Source organism: Salmo salar, chromosome 01, assembly GCF_965601325.2.
Source record: "Salmo salar chromosome 01, fSalSal1, whole genome shotgun sequence".
NCBI lineage: Eukaryota > Metazoa > Chordata > Actinopteri > Salmoniformes > Salmonidae > Salmo > Salmo salar.
This window is the reverse complement of record NC_138291.1, coordinates 35,630,229-35,649,555: the sequence shown is the minus strand read 5'-3', so window position 1 is coordinate 35,649,555 and position 19,327 is coordinate 35,630,229. Positions and strand designations below refer to the sequence as shown.

The 19,327-nt window shown below is 42.2% G+C and overlaps 1 protein-coding gene across 2 annotated transcripts in view; it reads left to right on the top strand.

Moving 5' to 3' along the window:
• LOC106601300 (cysteine-rich motor neuron 1 protein) overlaps positions 1-17,102 on the top strand; it is a 128,466-nt gene extending 111,364 nt beyond the window's left edge. The window contains exons 15-18 of one of the 2 annotated variants that reach the window (XM_014193406.3): positions 1,625-1,741; positions 7,409-7,599; positions 11,397-11,503; positions 12,199-17,102. In XM_014193406.3, coding sequence (XP_014048881.1) covers positions 1,625-1,741; positions 7,409-7,599; positions 11,397-11,503; positions 12,199-12,280 — 497 coding nt within the window. In that variant the 3' untranslated portion in view covers positions 12,281-17,102. Of the gene's footprint in view, positions 1-1,624; positions 1,742-7,408; positions 7,600-11,396 lie in introns of both variants that reach the window. The other variant, XM_014193409.3, reaches the window with a different exon arrangement.
• The last annotated feature ends 2,225 nt before the right edge of the window (positions 17,103-19,327 follow it).

Sequence of the window (19,327 nt, the reverse complement as noted above, 5' to 3'; positions counted from 1 at the left end):
ACGGTATATCAGCACAGTAGAATTCAATGGCTATAGTTCATTCTTACATGTTCTATATTTGAGCTGCTTTTGAAAGCAAAAGTCGAAGTGAAAACATTATTGGCATTGTTGAATAATAGCAAGCTAGGACTGAAGATTTGGTTAGCTAAACGAGCAAGTCTGTTTGTTTGGTTACCAGTGGCGGTTTTAGACCATTTCAACTGGAGGGGCCAAGCTGGGGCCAGTTGTACTGTTAGAGGGGCCAGTTACATTAGACGTTATTGTTGTCATATCGTTTTCTTCACCGCATTGCAGGCATTAGCAGGCAAAAGACTATGTTCATAATCATTAGTGTTCCGCGTTGCCACTGTCTAATAACGGATGTAAAAAAAGAACGATAGCAAAAATGTATGTAAAAATTATTTCATACTCCACATTTAGGGGGGCCACAAGGGGGTCCAAAATTGTTGTCACAGGGGCACTGCCCCCCCCCCCCCAGAACCGCCCCTGTTGGTTACCAAGGCATCCACTGTAGCTATCTAGTAAACTTGCTAGCTACTTCAGTGGATGTTGAACACATTTCTACCTGCAAATGAAAACATTTCTAGCAGTAAATGTGTTAAATTATAGCCATGGTATAAAAGGGATAATCAACTAGGGGCTCTATGCTTTCTCTGGAAAATAATACAACTCTGTGGAAGGTTAGATCCACTCTGCTAGAAGGCATAGCACCTAGTTGATTTTCCCTTATGTATACTGCCTGCACTACTTTGAAAGAAGGACTATAAAAGAGTGCAGATGTCCTCCCATTGATGTTGCTATGTATTCACACCATGTCCCTCAAATATTTATTTGGTTGACTGTTAAGTAATGAGTTGAGTAATTGAGGAGGACAACCACAGCAAACACACCTTCATTGATATTAATAGTTGAATGGAGGGATTAGGGTTTTACTGGGCTGTGTGGTGAATTAACATGCATTCCTATGGCTAGATAATAGCATTGATCATAGCTCCCTCTCTGTTCTCTATGTCACTGCTCGGCCCTGGATCGATGAGATGCAGCAGTAGTGTAATTATGAAACTCACAGCAGAGCTCTGAGGAGAACGCCACTGCCTGTAATTCACACCAGCTGAGTTCAAATACTATTAGAAATCATTTCAAGTGATTTATCTACTCTTGATTGAGCTTGGCTGGCTTAATGGAACCAATAGAGTAGTGCCGAAAGTGAACGTCCCACCCACCTGGCACTCTAGGCAGACTAGAGTAAAGCACGAAGTATTTGAAAGAAAACAAACCCTAGGTCTGCTCCACTGCCCCTGTAACGGCAGCTGTGGTTGTGGACCCTAACACTAGCTGGTTGAACAGTTGGAGAAAAGGCAGACGAAGATGAGACAGTGTAATTGAATCCCTAGATGTGATTGGGTGGAGATGAAATGCATAACATTCCCTCTTTTCTCAGAGTCAGGCTCAATTAATAAAAGGCCAAAGGTCCCTCACTCACCGCAGCTCACTCACCACTCACTGTTATTTCAATACCTCTTCTCATTATTATTCCTCACTCTCTCTCTCTCTCTCTCTGTCTCTCTCTCTCTCTTTCTCGTCTTTACCTAACCACGTGTTTCCATATTATGCTACCTCATAGAGATGTACGCACCAGCCCCCACCAACGTGCCCATCGAGAAGACAGACCAGCATGGAGACAGGAACCAGCCTGCCTGGCCCACACGCAGTGAGAACGACATCATGCCCCAGTTCAGAGGTCAGTGTTCAAATCAAACACTTCCTGGTCTGTCATGCTGCTAAAAAAGCTCCCCTACTCCCCAACTCACAAACCAAACAATTGATTCCCATTCAAAATTGTATTTTCCCTAACCCTTAACTTTAACCTAACGCCTAACCCTAAACCTAACCCGTAATCCTAAATCTAACACTAATTGTAACCCTAACTCTAAACCTAACCCCTAAGCCTAAAATAGCCATTTTCCTTGTGGGGACCGGCGAAATGTCCCCACTTGTCCGAATATGAGGATTTTTGTTCCACACATGGATAGTAAAACCACACACACACACACACACACACACACACACACACACACACCACACACACACACACACACACACATACTTGACACATCCCCATCATTAGCAGGTCAATCAATCAAATCGTACATCAGCTGATATCTCAAAGTGCTGTACAGAAACCCAGCCTAAAACCCCAAACAGCAAGCAAAGCATGTGAAAGAAGCACGGTGGCTAGGAAAAACTCCCTAGGAAAAACTCCCTAGAAAGGCCAAAAACCTAGGAAGAAACCTAGAGAGGAACCAGGCTATGAGGGGTGGCCAGTCCTCTTCTGGCTGTGCAGGGTGGATATTATAACAGAACATGGTCAAGATGTTAAAATGTTAAAATGTTCATAAATGACCAGCATGGTCAAATAATAATAATCATAGTAGTTGTTGAGGGTGCAACAACCACGTCCGGTGAACAGGTCAGGGTTCCATAGCCGCAGGCAGAACAGTTGAAACTGGAGCAGCAGCACGGCCAGGTGGACTGGGGACAGCAAGGAGTCATCATACCAGGTAGTCCTGAGGCATGGTCCTAGGGCTCAGGTCCTCCGAGAGAAAGACAGAAAGAGAGAAAGAGAGAATTAGAGAGAGCATATTTAAATTCACACAGGACACCGGATAAGACAAGAGAAATACTCCAGATGTAACAGACTGACCCTAGCCCCCCGACACATAAACTACTGCAGCATAAATACTGGAGGCTGAGACAGGAGGGATCAGAAGACACTGTGGCCCCATCCGATGATACCGCCGGACAGGGCCAAACAGGCAGGATATAACCCCACCCACTTTGCCAAAGCACAGCCCCCACACCACTAGAGGGATGTCTCCAACCACCAACTTACCGTCCTAAGACAAGGCCGAGTATAGCCCACAACGATCTCCGCCATGGCACAACCCAAGGGGGGGCGCCAACCCAGACAGGAAGACCACGTCAGTGACTCAACCCACTCATGGACGGCATGGAAGAACACCAGTAAGCCAGTGACTCAGCCCCTGTAAAAGGGTTAGAGGCAGAGAATCCCAGTGGAAAGAGGGGAACCGGCATGGCAGAGACAGCAAGGGCGGTTCGTTGCTCCAGCCTTTCCGTTCACCTTCACACTCCTGGGCCAGACTATACTTAATCATAGGACCTACTGAAGAGATAAGTCTTCAGTAAAGACTTAAAGGTTGAGACTGAGTCTGCGTCTCTCACATTGGTAGGCAGACCATTCCATAAAAATTGAGCTCTATAGGAGAAAGCCCTACCTCCAGCCGTTAGCTTAGAAATTCTAGGGACAATTAGGAGGCCTGCGTGTTGTGACCGTAGCGTACGTGCAGGTATGTACGGCAGGACCAAATCGGAAAGATAGGTAGGAGCAAGCCCATGTAATGCTTTGTAGGTTAGCAGTAAAACCTTGAAATCAGCCCTTGCCTTAACAGGAAGCCAGTGTAGGGAGGCTAGCACTGGAGTAATATGATCACATTTTTTGGTTCTAGTCAGGATTCTAGCAGCCGTATTTAGCACTAACTGAAGTTTATTTAGTGCTTTATCCGGGTAGCCGGAAAGTAGAGCATTGCAGTAGTCCAGCCTAGAAGTAACAAAAGCATGGATTAATTTTTCTGCGTCATTTTTGGACAGAAAGTTTCTGATTTTTGCAATGTTACGTAGATGGAAAAAAGCTGTCCTTGAAACAGTCTTGATATGTTCTTGAAAAGAGAGATCAGGGTCCAGAGTAACGCCGAGGTCCTTCACAGTTTTATTTGAGACGACTGTACAACCATCCAGATTAATTGTCAGATTCAACAGAAGATCTCTTTGTTTCTTGGGACCTAGAACAAGCATCTCTGTTTTGTCCGAGTTTAAAAGTAGAACTTTTGCAGCCATCCACTTCTTTATGTCTGAAACACAGGCTTCTAGCGAGGGCAATTTTGGGGCTTCACCATGTTTCATTGAAATGTACAGCTGTGTGTCGTCCGCATAGCAGTGAAATTTAACATTATGTTTTCGAATGACATCCCCAAGAGGTAAAATATATAGTGAAAACAATAGTGGTCCTAAAACGGAACCTTGAGGAACACCGAAATTTACAGTTGATTTGTCAGAGGACAAACCATTCACAGAGACAAACTGATATCTTTCCGACAGATAAGATCTAAACCAGGCCAGAACTTGTCCATGTAGACCAATTTGGGTTTCCAATCTCTCCAAAAGAATGTGGTGATCGATGGTATCAAAAGCGGCACTAAGATCTAGGAGCACGAGGACAGATGCAGAGCCTCGGTCTGACGTCATTAAAAGGTCATTTACCACCTTCACAAGTGCAGTCTCAGTGCTATGATGGGGTCTAAAACCAGACTGAAGCGTTTCGTATACATTGTTTGTCTTCAGGAAGGCAGTGAGTTGCTGTGCAACAGCTTTTTCTAAAATGTTTGAGAGGAATGGAAGATTCGATATAGGCCGATTATTTTTTTTATAATTTCTGGATCAAGATTCGGCTTTTTCAAGAGAGGCTTTATTACTGCCACTTTTAGTGAGCTTGGTACACATCCGGTGGATAGAGAGCCGTTTATTATGTTCAACATAGGAGGGCCAAGCACAGGAAGCAGCTCTTTCAGTAGTTTAGTTGGAATAGGGTCCAGTATGCAGCTTGAGGGTTTGGAGGCCATGATTATTTTCATCATTGTGTCAAGAGATATAGTACTAAAACACTTTAGTATCTCCCTAGATCCTAGGTCCTAGCAGAGTTGTGTAGACTCAGGACAATGGAGCTTTGGAGGAATACCCAGATTTAAAGAGGAGTCTGTAATTTGCTTTCTAATGATCATGATCTTTTCCTCAAAGAAGTTCATAAATTTATTACTGCTGAAGTGAAAGCCATCCTCCATTTGCGAAGGCTGCTTTTTAGTTAGCTTTGCGACAGTATCAAAAAGAAATTTCGGATTGTTCTTATTTTCCTCAATTAAGTTGGAAAAATAGGATGATCGAGCAGCAGTGAGGGCTCTTCGATACTGCACGGTACTGTCTTTCCAAGCTAGTCGGAAGATTTCCAGTTTGGTGTGGCGCCCTTTCCGTTCCAATTTTCTGGAAGCTTGCTTCAGAGCTCGTGTATTTTCTGTATACCAGGGAGCTAGTTTCTTATGACAGATGTTTTTAGTTTTTAGGGGTGCAACTGCATCTAGGGTATTGCGCAAGGTTAAATTGAGTTCCTCGGTTAGGTGGTTAACTGATTTTTGTCCTCTGACGTCCTTGGGTAGGCAGAGGCAGTCTGGAAGGGCATCAAGGAATCTTTGGGTTGTCTGAGAATTTATAACACGACTTTTAATGCTCCTTGGTTGGGGTCTGAGCAGATTATTTGTTGCAATTGCAAACGTAATAAAATGGTGGTCCGATAGTCCAGGATTATGAGGAAAAACATTAACTTCTTGGGGCTATGTGGGACGCTAGCGTGCCACCCGTGGTGCACCCTATCAACAGCAGGTGCATTTCAAGAGCGGCAAATTTGAAACCAAATAAATGTCAAAATTCAAATTTTTCAAACATACAACTATCTTACACCCTTTGAAAGATAAACATCTCCTTAATCTAACCACATTGTCCGATTTCAAAAAGGTTTTACGGCGAAAGCATAAAGTTAGATTATGTTAGGAGAGTACATTGACAATAGCTGTGTGTAATGTTTTGTCAATTCAAAGACAGGGTCACCAAAACCATAAAACCAGCTAAAATGATGCACTAACCTTTTACAATCTCCATCAGATGACACTCCTAGGACATTATGTTAGACAATGCATGCATTTTTAGTTCTATCAAGTTCATATTTATATCCAAAAATAGCGTTTTACTATGGCATTGATGTTGAGGAAATCGTTTCCCTCCAATAACCGGCAGTCAAGTCAGCACCACAAATTAAATAATTAAAATTAGAAAACATTGGTAAAATATTATATTGTCATTTAAAGAATTATAGATTTACATCTCTTGAACGCAATCAACTTGCCAGATTTAAAAATAACCTTACTGGGAAATCACACTTTGCAATAATCTGAGCACTGCGCCCAGAAAAATATGCTTTGCTATACAGACAAACGGCCATGTTGGAGAGATCTAAAATCGAAAATACTATGTAAATAATCCATTACCTTTGATTCTCTTCATCAGATGTCACTTCCCGGAATCCCAGGTCCATAACGAATGTAGTTTTGTTCAAAAAAGCTCATCATTTATATCCAAAAAGATCCGTGTTGTTAGCACATGATCTAAGCCAGCCGGACTTCTCGTCATGAACGAGGGGAAAAAATATATTTACGTTCGTTCAAACATGTCAAACGTTGTATAGCATAAATCATTAGGGCCTTTTTTAACCAGAACATGAATAATATTCAAGGTGGACGAATGCATGCTCTTTTAAAACGTTTTGGAACGAGGGTACCCAACATGACCTCGCGCGCCAGAGTCTAATCGGCCATCACCGTTCCAAGGCTCTTGTTCGGTCAGATCTCATAGTAGAAGATTCAAAACACTTTGTAAAGGCTGGTGACATCTAGTGGAAGCAATAGGAAGTGCCAAAACATTATTCAGCCCCTGTGTGTTTCAATGGCATAGGCTTAAAGGTAATTCAACACATCAGGTATCCACTTCCTGTCAGAAAATGTCTCAGGGTTTTGCCTGCCAAATGAGTTCTGTTATACTCACAGACACCATTCAAACAGTTTTAGAAACTTTAGGGTGTTTTCTATCCATATATAATAAGTATATGCATATTCTAGTTACTGGGTAGGATTAGTAACCAGATTAAATCGGGTACGTTTTTTTATCCAGCCGTGAAAATACTGCCCCCTAGCCCCAACAGGTTAAGATCCACAACATTTATTCCATGGGACAAAACTAGGTCCAGAGTATGACTGTGGCAGTGAGTAGGTCCAGAGACATGTTGGACAAAACCCACTGAGTCAGGTGCAGTGGGGGAGAGGAATCTGGAGTGTCTGTCTCGTTGGTGCTGCTATAGCTGCTAAATATTTTTGCAGACGTCCATATGTAACTCTTCATCCAGGAGCAGAGCCTGCTCTTTCCTTTTAACTGCAACCTTGGGACTGATTCAATCCCCCATAACTCTGCTGTGCCAAAACATGTCTAGTGTTGTTGGAGTGTTGCTGGGAGGATACCACATTATTGTTTAGTTTCTAGCACACTTACGTTATGAATTTGATACACATACCACGTGAGGTTACTACAGCAGTTTTTTAAGACATAAAAAAGTATTTTCTGAAATCCTACACTGCACCTACCAACGGTATGAGGATTATATATTAACATGCCAACATCCCATGATAAAGAAAGGTTTGAGTCTCATAATGTTTGTGTGTTCCCTTTGTCACAGGGGACTTTGGTAGTCTCCAAATGCCCTATCTGGATGGGAAGACCCCAGTTCCCAGTGAGGACACCAAACTGCACTCTGTGGCATGGGTGGCACTGCCCATCGTCATGATGCTGTTCACCATCACAGCTCTGCTCTACGTCAACCAGAAGAAGCAGTGGATCCCCGTGCTCTGCTATCGCACCCCCACTAAGGTAGGGGGAGACATTACCCACATTTACAGTGCATTTGGAAAGGATTTTCAATTTTGTTTTACCTTACAGCCTTATTCTAAAATTGATTAAATATAAATGTATTTTTCCCCTCATCAATCTACACATAATACCCCATAATGACAAAGCAAAAACAGGTTTTTAGACATTTCAGAAAATTATTAAAAAATGTAAAATGTAAATATCATAAGTCATAAATCTGGGCCCCTACAAATCAGCTGGGCTAGACAATCTGGACCCTCTCTTTCTAAAATGATCCGCCGCAATTGTTGCAACTAGCCTGTTCAACCTCTCTTTCGTATTGTCTGAGATCCCTAAAGATTGGAAAGCTGCCGCGGTCATCCCCCTCTTCAAAGGGAGTGACACTCTAGACCCAAACTGTTACAGACGTATATATATCCTACCCTGCCTTTCTAAAGTCTTCAAAAGCCAAGTGAACAAACAGATCACCGACCATTTCGAATCCCACCGTACCTTCTCCGCTATGCAATCTGGTTTCCGAGCTGGTCATGGGTGCACCTCAGCCACACTCAAGGTCCTGTGCAGCCGTATTCATCGACCTGGCCAAGGCTTTCGACTCTGTCAATCACCGCATTCTTATCGGCAGACTCAACAGCCTTGGTTTCTCAAATGACTGCCTCGCCTGGTTCACCAACTACTTCTCAGATAGTTCAGTGTGTCAAATCGGAGGGCCTGTTGTCCGGACCTCTGGCATTCTCTATGGGGGTGCCACAGGGTTCAATTCTCGGGGCAACTCTTTTCTCTGTATACATAAATGATGTCGCTCTTGCTGCTGGTGATTCTCTCATCCTCCTCTACGCAGTAGACACCATTCTGTATACTTCTGGCCCTTCTTTGGACACTGTGTTGACAAACCTCCAGACGAGCTTCAATGCCGTACAACACTCCTTCGTAGCCACCAACTACTCTTAAATGCAAGTAAAACTAAATGCATGCTCTTCAACCGTTCGCTGCCCGCATCCGCCCACCCGTCTAGCATCACTACTCGGGACGGTTCTGACTTAGAATATGTGGACAACTACAAATACCTAGGTGTCTGGTTAGACTGTAAATGATCCTTCCAGACTCACATTAAGCATCTCCAATCCAAAATTAAATCTAGACTCGGCTTCCTATTTCGCAACAAAGCATCCTTCACTCATGCTGCCAAACATACCCTCGTAAAACTCACTGTCCTACCGAACCTTGACTTTGGTGATGTCATTTACAAAATAGCCTCCAACAATCTACTCAGCAAATTGGATGTAGTCTATCACAGTGCCATCCGTTTTGTCACCAAAGCCCCATATACTACCCACCACTGCGACCTGTATGCTCTTGTTGGCTGGCCTTCGCTTCATATTCGTCGCCAATTCCACTGTCTCCAGGTCATCTATAAGTCTTTGCTAGGTAAAGCCCCGCCTTATCTCAGCTCACTGGTCACCATAGCAGCACCTACCCATAGCACGCGCTCCAGCAGGTATATTTCACTGGTCACCCCCAAAGCCAACTCATCGTTTGGCCGCCTTTCCTTCCAGTTCTCTGCTGCCAATGACTGGAACGAATTGCAAAAATCTGACTTATATCTCCCTCACTAACTTTAAACATCAGCTGTCAGAGCAGCTTACAGATCTTTGCACCTGTACATAGCCCATCTGTAAATAGCCCACCCAACTACCTCATCCCCATATTGTTTTTGTTTTTTTTCGCTCCTTTGCACCCCAGTATCTCTACTTGCATATTCATCTTCTGGACATCTATCACTCCAGTGTTTAATTGCTAAATTGTAATTATTTCGCCACTACGGCCTATTTATTGCCTTCCCTAATCGTACTACATTTGCACACACTGTATATATATTTTCTATTGTGTTATTGACTGTACATTTGTTTATCCCATGTGTAACCCTGTGTTGTTTGTGTCGCACTGCTTGCTCTATCTTGGCCAGGTTGCAGTTGTCAATGAGAACTTGTTCTCAACTGGCCTACTGTACCTGGTTAAATAAAGGTGAAATAAAGAAATTTAAAAAGTATTCAGACCCTTCATTCAGTACTTTGTTGAAGCACCTTTGGCATCGATTACAGCCTTGTGTCTTATTGGATATGACGCTACAATCTTGGCACACCTGTATTTGGAGAGTTTCTCCCATTCTTTTCTGTAGATCCTCTCAAGCTTTTTCAGGTTGGAATTGGGTGTGTCGCTGCACAGCTATTTTCATGTATCTCCAGAGATGTTCGATTGGGTTCAAGTCCAGGCTCTGGCTGGGCCACTCGAGGACATTCAGAGACTTGTACCGAAGCCACTTCTGCGTTGTCTTGGCTGTGTGCTTAGGGTTGTTGTCCTGTTGGAAGGTGAACCTTCACCCCAGTCTGAGGTCCTGAGTGCTCTGGAGCAGGTTTTCATCAAGGATCTCTCCGTTCATCTTTCCCTCGATCCTGACTAGTCTCTGAGTTCCTGCCGCTGAAAAACATCCCAACAGCATGATGCTGCCACTACCATGCTTCACTGTAGGGATGGTGCCAGGTTTCCTCCAGATGTGACGCTTGGCATTCAGGCTAAAGAGTTCAATCTTGGTTTCATCAGACCAGTGAATCTTGTTTCTCATGGTCTGAGTGTCCTTTAGTTGCCTTTTGGAAAACTCCAAGTGGGCTGTCATGTGCGTTTTACTGAGGAGTGGCTTCCGTCTGGCCACTCTACCATAAAGGCCTGATTGTTGGAGTGCTGCAGAGATAGTTGTCCTTCTGGAAAGTTCTCCCATCTCCAACGGGGGAACTCTGGGGCTCGGGTTCTTGGTCACCTCACTGAACAAGGCCCTTCTCCCCCGATTGCTCAGTTTGACCGGGCAGCCAGCTCTAGGAAGAGTGTTGGTGGTTCCAAACTTCTTCCATTTAAGAATTATGTTCTGTGTTCTTGGGAACCTTCAATGCTGTAGAAACATTTTGGTACCCTTTCCCAGATCTGTGCCTCAACACAATCCTGTCTCTTAGCTCTATGGACAATTCCTTCGACCTCATGGCTTGGTTTTTGCTCTGACATGCACTGTCAACTGTGGGACCTTATATAAACAGGTGTGTGGCTTTCCAAATCATGTCCAATCAATTTAATTTACCACTGGTGGACTCCAATCAATGTTAAAAAACATCTCAAGGATGATCAATGGAAACACGATGCACCTGAGCACAATTTTGAGTCTCATAGCAAAGGGTCTGAATACTTATGTAAATAAGGTATTTCTGTTTTTTATTTTGAATACATTTGCAAACATTTCTAAAAACCTGTTTTCGCTTTGTCATTATGGGGTATTGTGTGTAGATTTGATGAGGATTTGTTTTATTTAATCCATTTCAGAATAAGGCTGTAACATAACAAAATGTTTAAAAAAAAGTCAAGGGGTCTGAATACTTTCCGAATGCACTGTATGCCTGGTTGGTTTCTGTCCTGCTTTACTGCAGCCTGTGGGTTGTTGTTGTAGTATAGTTGATATTCCTGTGGTAATATCATATCAGCAGCTTATGGAGAAGCATACGTGATCAATGTCTTTACTTTTGAATATAGAACTAATTGAATGTAAAAAAAAAATATGACTATTACATAGAATGATTACCTTGTCTAGCTATATAGTAATGACATAGTAAATACTCTATGTATACAGCCTGAGCAGAGCCTTAATGAGAAATATAACATAGTATGAATATTCAAATAAAATCCATATCTAAGGCTCTGAGCCTAACTAGATTGTTATCTGTGGAGGTAACTAAATGCGTGTGTGTCCTCTATAGCCCACCTGCCTCAACAACCAGCTGGTGTATGTGGACTGCCAGAAAGGTACCAAGGTGCAGGTGGACAGTTCGCAGAGCATGCTCCGGATCGCCGACCCTGACTCTAGGTACAGCGGTTACTACAGCATGCAGAAACAAAACAACTTCAACAACCTGCAGGCCGACAACTTCTACCAGACTCAGTGAGACAGACTGGCCTCGCCTCGCGTCCTGTACTCAGCAGTCAGAAGCAGCCAAAAGCAGAGAGAGAGAGAATGAGAGAGCACCTTACCTACAGTACCGTCACAACAACTATGACTTACCACAGACAGACAAATGTCACCAAACCTATAAAATGACAAAATCACTAGCAAACTAGCAACGATCACTCCAACAAAAAAAAAAAGAACAGACAGACAATTGACAATGTCCTCAAGATTAATAACAAACCAAACAAAATAGAATAGAATTAGGATTATGATGACACAATGGGAGAACCAGAATCTAGACTTTCCCTAGATTATTATTATAAAAAAGATTGTGTGTGTGTGTGTGTGTGTGTGTGTGTGTGTGTGTGTGTGTGTGTGTGTGTGTGTGTGTGTGTGTGTGTGTGTGTGTGTGTGTGTGTGTGTGTGTGTGTGTGTGTGTGTGTGTGTGTGTGTGTGTGTGTGTAAAGTTAGATATGAATCTTTGGGATTAGGACAAACTGGGTATTTTTCAAGCTATGGTATTTTCCTGCATTCCTGCTTCCTTGAAAAAGGCCTTTGAAGAGATAAACCGAATAATCCAAGCTATTGTTTTCTGTTGAACACTGAACTTTTAGAACCAAAGCTCCTCTGACTGTCTGTCAAATAAAAATCACACCCTGTGAGAGAGAGGCTAGAGGAACGCTGTGGCCTGTCTGAGCTGAGCTAAGCCATGGCAGGACGGACTGACGACTGCCGGACTTCATGTGGCGCTCAGACGAAAGAGAGTGAACGAAGGAAAAAAAGAGAGGTCAGACACCGTAGACCCCATCACAGACAGAACTCAACTGAGCACCTCTCTCAGGTCTGTTCAAGCTGGACTATTCCTCCCTTCTTTCCTTCCTCTTTTCCTTCCCCCCCCTTTGAAAACGTCAAAATTGGCTTGTTGTCTTTTCTTTTCCTGTTGAACGTCACCTGTTGGAAAGGAAGTGGACAGAAAGAAGAAGCGTCACTCGCTCCATCACCAGGCTGTTGTTCTCCCTGGTCAGTTGTCTGGATTTCTAATATCTGTTTATTTTTCTTAATGTTCTTATTTTCCCCGTCATTTTCAAATCTCCATCATAATTTGGCTAAATGTATTTAACATCAAAGGGCAAGTTGACTCTAACTTTCACTCACTCCAAACAATGGTGTCTTTTATTTGGATAAAGAATAAAGGGGTCCAGGTTGATATAGGCAGGATGAAGCGAGTGTATTTCTTGAGGAGCATATGCTTTACAAGTGCTGCTTTGTTTCTGTAAGCCTTTTCCACTGAGTTACACATACATACAGTGAGGGAAAAAGTATTTGATCCCCTGCTGATTTTGTACGTTTGCTCACTGACAAAGAAATGATCAGTCTATAATTTTAATGGTAGGTTTATTTGAACAGTGAGAGACAGAATAACAACAACAAAAAATGTATGTTATAAATTGATTTGCATTTTAATGAGGGAAAAAAGTATTTGTCCCCTCTCAATCAGAAAGATTTCTGGCTCCCAGGTGTCTTTTATACAGGTAACGAGCTGAGATTAGGAGCACACTCTTAAAGGGAGTGCTCCTAATCTCAGCGTGGTACCTGTATAAAAGACACCTGTCCACAGAAGCAATCAATCATTCAGATTCCAAACTCTCCACCATGGCCAAGACCAAAGAGCTCTCCAAGGATGTTAGGGACAAGATTGTAGACCTACACAAGGCTGGAATGGGCTACAAGACCATCGCCAAGCAGCTTGGTGAGAAGGTGAGAACAGTTGGTGCGATTATTCGCAAATGGAAGAAACACAAAAGAACTGTCAATCTCCCTCGGCCTGGGGCTCCATGCAAGATCTCACCTCGTGGAGTTGCAATGACCATGAGAACGGTGAGGAATCAGCCCAGAACTACACGGGAGGATCTTGTCAATGATCTCAAGGCAGCTGGGACCATAGTCACCAAGAAAACAATTGGTAACACACTACGCCGTGAAGGACTGAAATCCTGCAGCGCCCACAAGGTCCCCCTGCTCAAGAAAGCACATATACATGCCCGTCTGAAGTTTGCCAATGAACATCTGAATGATCCAGAGGACAACTGGGTGAAAGTGTTGTGGTCAGATGAGACCAAAATTGAGCTCTTTGGCATCAACTCAACTCGCCGTGTTTGGAGGAGGAGGAATGGTGCCTATGACCCCAAGAACACCATCCCCACCGTCAAACATGGAGGTGGAAACATTATGCTTTGGGGGTGTTTTTCTGCTAAGGGGACAGGACAACTTCACCGCATCAAAGGGACGATGGACGGGGCCATGTAGCGTCAAATCTTGGGTGAGAACCTGCTTCCCTCAGCCAGGGCATTGAAAATGGGTCGTGGATGGGTATTCCAGCATGACAATGACCCAAAACACACGGCCAAGGCAACAAAGGAGTGGCTCAAGAAGAAGTACATTAAGGTCCTGGAGTGGCCTAGCCAGTCTCCAGACCTTAATCCCATAGAAAATCTGTAGAGGGAGCTGAAGGTTCGAGTTGCCAAATGTCAGCCTCGAAACCTTAATGACTTGGAGAAGATCTGCAAAGAGGAGTGGGACAAAATCCCTCCTGAGATGTGTGCAAACCTGGTGGCCAACTACAAGAAATGTCTGACCTCTGTGATTGCCAACAAGGGTTTTGCCACCAAGTACTAAGTCATGTATTGCAGAGGGGTCAAATACTTATTTCCCTCATTAAAATGCAAATCAATTTATAACATTTTTGACATGCGTTTTTCTGGATTTTTTGTTGTTATTCTGTCTCTCACTGTTCAAATAATCCCACCATTAAAATTATAGACTGATCAGATACTCTTTAGCTCCTTTAGGAAACACTGAGAATACAAGGAAACATAGTATCAACGAATATGTTCAAATGTCTTTTCTCTTGGGGTCTCTGAAGACGAGCTACGGTAAAGTAGCTCTTTGATATTTTTCTCCTCCTTTTGTTTTGTTTTACTGGCTGTGAGACTAACAGTCTCCTCTTCTGGAGGCTGTTGCATCACCTCATTTTACCCAAGCACCTTTGTTATTTTATTCTTTGCAAAAAATTGGTTTCAAACATTATAGGAACACTTATGTACATATTACTGCAAAAGATGAAAATATTGTGTGACTATATATGTATGTGTGTATGTATGTTGTGTATGCATGTATGTACGTGTCAACACACATTCATACATACAAGGTTTGTTTTCTTCACATGTACATTTCTCCATTCATTTCCTATTGAATGTATTTATGATTGAGAAAAGAGATGTGATGTAATAATGGCACACTTGATGAGAACTAGCATTCCATTTGCCTTGCTTGTTTGAAAAAAGTCAAAAAGAGGAGTGATAGAACATCAATCTTTTTTTCTCATTTATTTGATGTCAATTTTATTTTATTTGTCAAAAAACCCATTGTATGTCCATGAGGGCTTTGTTTGATTGGTCTGTAAGTTCCCTATCTATTTGTATCAATCTGCTTCCCTGAATGAAGCAATGTCCAAAATGCCAACCATATAATGACAAGTGAGTTCTGGGCTGAGCAGTACCAGGCTCTCTCAATCTTTTATTCTTCTCTTTCATTTGCTTCTGATGTCAAAACTACTGGAAAGTGGGTGGACATAAGCTCTGGGAGAGAGGGTGGGATGGAGGGATGGAGGAAGGGAGGGGTAGTAGTCGACTTGTGATAGTTTGTCTTGGGTGTATCTTAATCTGTCTGACAAAAATGTACGTAGAATCATACATCTTGGCACTTTTATATAGAAAATAACCTCTTGGTGTTTTTGTTTTTTTACAAACTTTTCATCGAAAGAGGTGCCCTTAGTTTTTTTCTGAGCCCTGTGAGATCCAGTGTTACAAATTAGGTTCCAGTTGCTTCTGAATATTTGATCTGCAAAACCACAACTTAAAACTCTGCATAATAGTGTGTTTAATGTAGAACTGTAAAAACAAGAATCTAGTAATAATCCTACAGAGCCAAATCACAGTTACTGTATGGAGGCACTGCATTTCTGTTCATAGGTAAGTATTTCTGACAGGGGTGCAACTTTCACATGTCCCCCCCACATTCTGAAATATATTTTTTGTCCCTCCCCAATTTTATCATTGGAATGTGATACAAAATGAAGCAACTGTGTGCTTTAGGACCATGCGGATACCTCCGAGCGTTCGGGTAGGCTGTGTGTTTATCCGACTGGATAAAAAAATACAAAATAAATAATGTCCCCCCCCACTTCTAAAACCAAAGTTACGCCCCTGATTTCTGATAAGAGCGAGAGGGAGAAATAATTTAACTTTCAAAACAGGAATTGCAACTGAAGCTTGCTCTTGTTCTAAGTTTTCTCCAAACATAGGACAAACATACTCAAATATACTGTATAACCAACAGGTACTGTATGTTTGATTGGTTTGATTCTCCAACCTATTATGCAGCTCTATCATCTGGACAAACCACGTTATTCAAACCCCACTTAAATCCACATAAGTTGAGATCGTTGAAGTGATGAATAATTGTGATTGATTTGATTAAGCTCCGTAAGTTCTGTTGTACACACACATCACCTTGACTGGCTGAGTTCTTATATGACTTGGCTGTAGGTTGCAGGACATGGCTCTACAACTCGTGGTTGCGTAAAGTGCTACTACAAGATAAGCATCTTATTCACAATGGGTCTTACAGGGTGAAATCTTGATATTTTTCAGTGCATCCTCCAAGTATTGTTGTAAATACTTGAGCATCACTTGCCAAATCAAAAATAAACACAAAAAAAAACATGGTTGGAAAGAAAGAGAGAAAAAAAATACAATTTAATTTATTGTGTTAAATGACCGAAATAATTTATTAATGAGTAAGGTAATTGAACATGAACATAATAGGAGATGAAATGATAATGCAGCTGAAATTGTGAAACTGTTTTGGTGTTGTGTTGGTCTCAAAGAGCGTTTAAATAAGGTTGTACTTTAGGCAGGTGGAGAAATTGGAGGATCACAAGCTTCCTCATCTTTAATCAGGGTTTTTGGACAGATCCCAGATCTGCTTGTGCTGTCTTGCCAACGTCTATGGTCATTGTCATGCACTTTGACTGTCACGCGGTGTGATAACGACCATATGAGTTGGCTAGCTAGACAACACGATCAGATCTGGGATCAGGCTAGATCTGCCTTGTCCAAGCACAAAAGCCTGACGACCTGATGAGCCTGTTTCTCTGTTCCAATAAAGATAGCCCTTTGAGATGGGAGTGATATCTCTTTGTCCCCATTCTTTCCCTTTACTCCTTTCATTTACACAACTACCAATCCCCTTTATAGGCTGTATATTACTGTTGTTTCATGCTTATGTAAAAAATAACATGTTGATATTGATAATGATGATGTTGCAAAACAAGATTCATAAAGAGGATAGATTAAGATTTGATTCTGAATTTCCGGTAGCACAGCAGATTCTTTTGCAAGTTCTTGTATTGTTTTTGTTTGTTTCTTTGCAGCACAATAAATCATTTGAAAACAGACGTGTGGCTGTTCAGTACAATCATTATTAGTATTAATAGTCCTGGTGTTGTCATTCTTGCCTCTTAGGGAATTTGACCTCAACCTGTCCATCTCCTCTCTACCCACAGCGATTTCTGCTTCAGTGATTTCTGCCTCAAGCAGAAAATGTCGAAAAGATGCGCCTTTCTCTTATTTTCTCCTTGAGGCAGAAATCTCTGTGGGTTCAGATGAAGACTAGAGGATAGATTCAATGAAATACATGTTTTCAAGGGGTACAAAAGCATGATTCCAAATGCAGCACTTTGAAAAGACACCTATAGGTCAACCCATTTAGCGAGCACTGACTCAGTAAATGGGATGAATGCTATGGCACCAAAACCTTTTATCAGACCCAGCCAGCCAGCTGAGGCAGATAAATAATGTGTGACCCACTTCCAGTTGTCTGCTAAGTGATACAGTACCTGGCCCAGTATGGCTCAGTAACTAAGAGGAGTGCAAGGTTGAGGTTTCAACTCCCTCAGGGAAAAGTCAACTGTAGCTATAATAACCTTGGTACTCTGTAGACTTTCCTCTTCATAGGAATTGTTTCTTAGCTGCTACAACTAAAAATAACACTGAGTGAATAAATTAAATTCCATCTCTAATTTTTAACAGTAAGTGGTAATGTAACTTCTCAGTAATGGACCAAAGTCAATGTCAGTATGTCTGGAGGTGGGTGAATAAGGGACTGGACAGCAGGGTTCAGTTACTGTCACGTTATCTGGTACTGTGCAGCACATGTGCAAATGACCAACACAAGCCACTAGGAGGAGGCAGAGAGCTTTTAGAAAACCACAATGTCACGTCAAATTTAGCTGATAGCCACTTTCCAGTTCCTTCATCTTCTGCACTACATTCACATAATACATGTCTGCAGTTATCCCTATAGGATTAGTTTGACTTATATCATTCATGATCTTTTTTACTAAACATATGTTCACGTATGCCATATTTGACTGATTATGCTGTTGATAGTAAGACTAATTCATAACCTCAGTCCCATCCATTCAGTGATGATGATGTGGTATAGGTAGATTAACAGATGTTGCCACGTGGAGTATAGCAGCCAGTCATTACAGAATGTTTTTTTTGTTGATGCATAATTGTATTATTATTATTTTACTTGAATGTTTGGATAATCCACTACAAAAAACAACTACAATCTTCTCTGTAAATATGCCCAATATTTTCAGTGAATATTTACTGTGTGCGCACATCTCTGCGTGTGCCTGTGTGTGTGTATGTATGTATGTATGTCTGTCTGTCTGTCTGTCTGTCTGTCTGTCTGTCTGTCTGTCTGTCTGTCTGTCTGTCTGTCTAAGGGAGAAAGAGGGAGAGTGCAGAGGGGGCGGGGTGTCTGTGACAGAGCATGGCAGCGCTACCTTTTTTACTATTTTCATTTTTCTAATTGACCAGGCATGCCAGAAATGTCCATCAGCTAATCCTCTTACTTTGTCCCTAATGCTGACTCTGTCACAGAAGCCCCTATGTCAGGGATTATAAACCAGATTCAGCCGTGGGACACATTTTTCTTGGGCGGATGGTTGGTGGGGTCGTGACATCATTACAAATCATTTGTAGACAGTAAATTGACCACAAGAAGCCAAAACAGATATAATGATTGACTAAAACATAATAATTTCAAACCTTGCTAGATTTATATGTGATCTCGTGTCTCTGTTGTGCGTGGGAATACTTGGAAAAAGATTTCTTCAATAAAAATCCCTTGGAGTTGATTTCCTGGTGTTTTTACACTCTTTTATGTCCAACAACCAAAATTCTGCACAAAATTGGGCCACCAGTTGGGGAAACCTGCCCTATGTTAATGTGACAAGCAGCTCAGTCTGGCTGTGAGTATTCTGTGTGTGTGTGTGTGTGTGTGTGTGTGTGTGAGTGTGCGTGCGGTGCGTGTCTGCCAGCAATGCTCTCCCTCCAGTATGCACTGGACAAGTGTTGTTCTGTCTGATGATAATACTGTATCTGTGAACTAACTTCTATGACCTTTGCGGAGAGAGATTATTGGAAATTGCGTTTCGTGATTTTCAGTGGCTGTGGTTAAGGATCAGTCCAAGCGGTCAATGGATTGCCCTTCCCAGCCTCGTGAGTTCAAGAGAAGTTTCTTTGAAATCACGTTAAGCAGTTTTACAATGCTAGTCATGGTTTATCGGGAAGTGCTAGCTGTCGTCATTAAAAACCACCACACACA